General features: G+C 48.4%; 1 protein-coding gene across 1 annotated transcript; it reads right to left on the bottom strand.

Annotated features, from left to right (window-relative positions):
* Positions 1-635: 635 nt before the first annotated feature.
* On the bottom strand, positions 636-3,359 carry LOC110204186 (ubiquitin-conjugating enzyme E2 Z-like). Its single transcript, XM_020980472.2, has 2 exons — positions 3,124-3,359; positions 636-2,946 (listed from the first exon to the last, which is right to left on the bottom strand). Exons 1-2 carry the CDS (start codon positions 3,268-3,270, stop codon positions 2,020-2,022), a joined length of 1,074 nt encoding a protein of 357 aa, XP_020836131.1. The 5' UTR covers positions 3,271-3,359; the 3' UTR covers positions 636-2,019.
* Between the last annotated feature and the right edge of the window lie 864 nt (positions 3,360-4,223).

Genomic DNA, 4,223 nt, shown 5'->3' with positions numbered 1-4,223 from the left:
ACCAGAACTACCAGCCCTCCTCCCCCATCTAATTCCCCTGAATTGATTCTTCCTCTTGCACCTCATTTGTATAAAACAACTACTCTTTTTAGCTGTTCCTAAATGATTTTGCTTTTTAAAGTCATATCATATACAGGTTGACTCAAATGTTTTTTATGAGCTACCCAATTATTTTTTTGGTTTTTTGTTTTATTTTTATTAATTTATTTTACCAATAATCACTTCCATACGCTTTTGAGTTTAAAATTTTTTCCCCCTTCCCCCCCACCACCCTCCCCAAGACAGCACACAATCTGATATAGGCTATACATTTGCATTCCTATTAAACATATTTTCACATTAGTGATGTTGTAAGTAAAAATTAAAACCAAGAGGAGGAACCATCAGAAAGAGGAAACAAAACTCAACAGAAGAGAAAAAAAAAGCAATTCAACTTCCACAGTTCTTTCTTTGGATGTGGATAGCATTTTCAATCATGAGGCCTGTGGAGATGTCTTGAGCTACCCAATTATTAATAAGAATCTTAGACATACATTTTATGTTTTACATATACAAAAAGTAAACAGTCTGCCCTTATTGAATCCCTCATAATCAGTCTTTGGTAGGTACCTTATGTTTCTCTTGGCTTTTGCATGTTGAAACTTCAATAAAGCTCAGGTGTGTTTTTTTTTTTTTTCCAACAAAATCTTGAAAGTCTGACAGTTGATCAAATGTCCCTTTTTCATTCAGGATTATGCTGAACTTTGCTGGGTATGATATTTTCAGCTGGAACCTCAGTTCTTTTGCTCTTTGATATATAGTGTTGCAAGACCTGTCATCCTTTAAGGTCTTTGCTTCTAGGTCTTCTGTGATTCTAATTGTGGCACCATCATATTTAAATTGTTTTTCTTGTTGTTTTTAATATTTTATCTTTGAGCTGTGGGTTTCAGAATTTGACTATAATATTCCAATGAGTTTTCCTCACAGGGTATACTTTAAGTGGTGATTGATAGATTTTTTTTTTCTATTTCTACTTTCACCCCCTTGTTCTAATGCTTCAGGACAATTTTCTTTAATTATTTCTTGTGTTAGTGTATCAAGATTCTTTTTTTGATCATAGCTTTCAGTTAATCCACTTATTTTCATGTTTTCTCTTCTTGATCTGTTCTCTAGATCTGTTGTTTTTCTTGTAAGATGTTTCATTTTCTCTTCTATTTTTTCATTATTCATATTTTGTTTAACTATTTCTTGATCTGTTATAATTTCGCTGGCTTTTGCCTTGCCCAATTCTAATTTTCAAGGTGTCATTTTGTTCCTTAAGATTCTGGATCTCCTTTTCTAATTGGTTGACTTTCATAGTCTTCTTGTTTTTCTTGGCTTATTCTCATTTTTTTTTTTTTTAGTTTTTCCTCCATCTCTCTCATTTGATTTTTTTTTTGGGGGGGTGCTAGGTAAAGCTTTCTGACCAGTAGCCCAGAGTCCACCACTGTTCCTTCTCTTTAGTCTGTCTAGAACAGGGACTATATATTAGGGAAAACAAAATTATGGTGGCAGACAAGAAATGAGGTCCAGGAGGTTATACTGGGCTGGGTTAAGCAAGGGGAAGGCCCAGCTTCAAGACTGAAAGACAGACACCAAGACAACCACCTGGACAGGTCATGTGACACCCTCCCCATTTCCCTCCCTCCCCACTCCATTGACCCTGCCCTGCCTCCTGGTATCCCCATAGACTATTCTCAGCAACCCCCTCTGGGAGTTGCAGTCTTTGCTTTCTGTCCCCAACAAAACTGCACCAGTGGAAATGTCCCTCAGGTTTTCACCAAAGAACCATGCTCCAGGCTTTCCTGTGTCAGTACCTTGGGATTGGCTCTAGGCATGGGATGAAAATGGTCCTTGGTACCAGGATGCCAAGAAGGTTGCAAACAGCCCACTCCCACCCTGGGGTCTGCATGTCCTTGGTTCTTGCCTCAGGCAGGATGCTGTTGGGGCTGGAGGGAGATGTGGTTGCCACTCCATCCCAGGGATGGGGTGGGGGGGCATCTAGGCCCTTGAGCTCCCCTGAGAATCTGTCTCTGTTTTAGATGAAGTGCTATCAGAGTCTATTTCAGCACTGTCCTGCTGAGGTTTCTCCTGCACCTTCAGACGAATTGCCCCGAGGCGAATCAAGAGAAACTCATAGTCAAAGGTACCTCGATTCTCCCCAAAAGGTTCCTGCATTTCACGGTCTTGGAGGTATAGTCGGTCTTTGCACGCCACCTCATAGATGTCATAATACTCCAGAAAGGACTTCTCCATCACACCCCTCAGGGGCTCAGGGCAGGGACATTTTCCCTCCAGCATGTCACAGACTGCCACTCTGATGGTCTCATGTCGGATATACTCATTGTACTTTTCGCTGTCTCCTGGGTGTTTCTCCTCCTCAAAGCCAGGCTCATTGTAGTAGGGGTTTTCATTCATTAGTGACTGGATGGAGATTAGCACGGAGGAGATGCTCTGGGCTGGGCTCCAGGCAGGGCCAGTCCAAGTCCCCAGAATACTCAGGCAGACTTTCCCACTGCTGTAGAAGTTGGGGTTAAAACTCACCCTGTTATTGCCCGTGGTCATCAGTTTGACCCTCGGTGGGCGGATAGGATAATCTGGAGGACAGCGAAACAGGAACAAGAAGAAGCCCCCTTCATAAGGAGTGTCAAACGGGCCCATGATCAATGCATGGATCTTAGTCATGTCCAGGGGATCCGGCACAACAAACACGCCGGGGGGCGGCTCCTTGTAGAGGGCCGTGATGTCCCGCTTGATCCGCAGCAGGCACTGCGGCCCAGGGCGCTCGCTGTCCCAGTCCGAGCTCCGCGTCGGGTCCCAGGAGAATGGGGGACTGCGCGGCACGGCCAGGCAGGCAGAGGCCGAGGTCGGGAGCCCGGGCAGCTGGGCAAGGTGTCCCCGCGGCCCACCCGAGTCGCCCGCCTCCGCCTCCGCCTCCGCCTCCGCCTCGGCCTCCGCCTCCACCTCCGGGTCCACCTCCGCCTCCGCCACCTCCGCCCCGGCCACCTCCGCCTCCGCCTCCGGGTCCACCTCCGCCTCCGCCCCCGCCTCCGCCGCCTCCGCCTCCGCCACCTCCGCCCCTGCCACCTCCGCCTCCGCCTCCGCCGCCCCCGCCCACACGTCTGGTACGACAGGTGGCCCGAAGCCGCCGCTGCTGCTGCCGCCGGCGCCGGAGACCTCAGCCCCCTCACCGGAGGTCCCCTCACCCTTGGCCCCGGCAGTCGCCACCTCCGCAGTCGGACTCTCCGCCATCGCCGCTGCCCCGCTCAGCTTCCGCTTCTGCGACTCTATGCAGACGAGTCCAGGAGTCTGCTGGCCAGAGCGGCCTCTCCTTGGATTTTCAAAGTCTTTTTTAAGTTCTTCTATGAATTCGTTTTGGGCAGGTGACCATTTGACATTACTCTTTGGGGGCAGGAGGGGATTTTTTGTTTCAATATGCTCCTCTAAAGATGAAACCCGTTCTTCTCTATTCCCACAATAGCTCTCTGTGGTTGGATTCTTTCTCCTCTGCCTGTGAATTTTTGTAGCAATAGCTTCCTTTGGGTAATCACCTCTAGCCCTGGGGTAGGGGGATGGTGCCTCTGGCCCCAGCTCTTCAGTTCTCCCCCCCTGGCCTGGAACCAAAGCCAAACCTGCAGCCTCCTGTCAGTGTCCACAGCCAGGGGCCTTCTGTGCCACTGCTTCTGCGCTCACCAGGTGGGCGTGGCCGGTTCCTTCTCGCCCCCTCAGCTCTCTGCGTCACAGCTGGCTCTGGCCTTCTTTGTCAGCAGAGGTTCCTTTGATCTTCCTGGCTCAGAAGCCCTACTGCGCTCACAGTTTGAGGGGGTAAAGGTTCTTGGAGCTGGGGCCGAGGCAGCCTCCCAAACCAGTTAACCCCAGGGTTTGTGGCTTGTTGTTTAAGCAGCTTGCAGCTTGCTGTTAACACAGCCCCTAGCCTTGAGGGGTTTAGTCTTCACAGGGGCCAATTCCATCCGGGAAATGTTCTTCTCATCTTCTGGAATTGTCCCAGGAAGATTCCTGGTGTGCCTCCATTCTGATTTATTTTTACTGGCACTTTGTTTGCCCTAAGGTACTAGTTTGTCTCTTTTGAGGGGAAAATCTTGAGAGCTTGGAATTTTCTGACCTACTCCACCATCTTCCCAGAATCTTCTCTGCTAATTCTAACTTTTAAGGAGGCTTTTTTTCCTGTTAGCTTTTGTACTTTC

The sequence above is a fragment of the Phascolarctos cinereus genome, unplaced genomic scaffold (assembly GCF_003287225.1).
Source record: "Phascolarctos cinereus isolate Bilbo 61053 unplaced genomic scaffold, phaCin_HiC Scaffold_134;HRSCAF=697, whole genome shotgun sequence".
Taxonomy (NCBI): domain Eukaryota; kingdom Metazoa; phylum Chordata; class Mammalia; order Diprotodontia; family Phascolarctidae; genus Phascolarctos; species Phascolarctos cinereus.
This window is presented reverse-complemented; position numbering and strand designations above follow the sequence as displayed.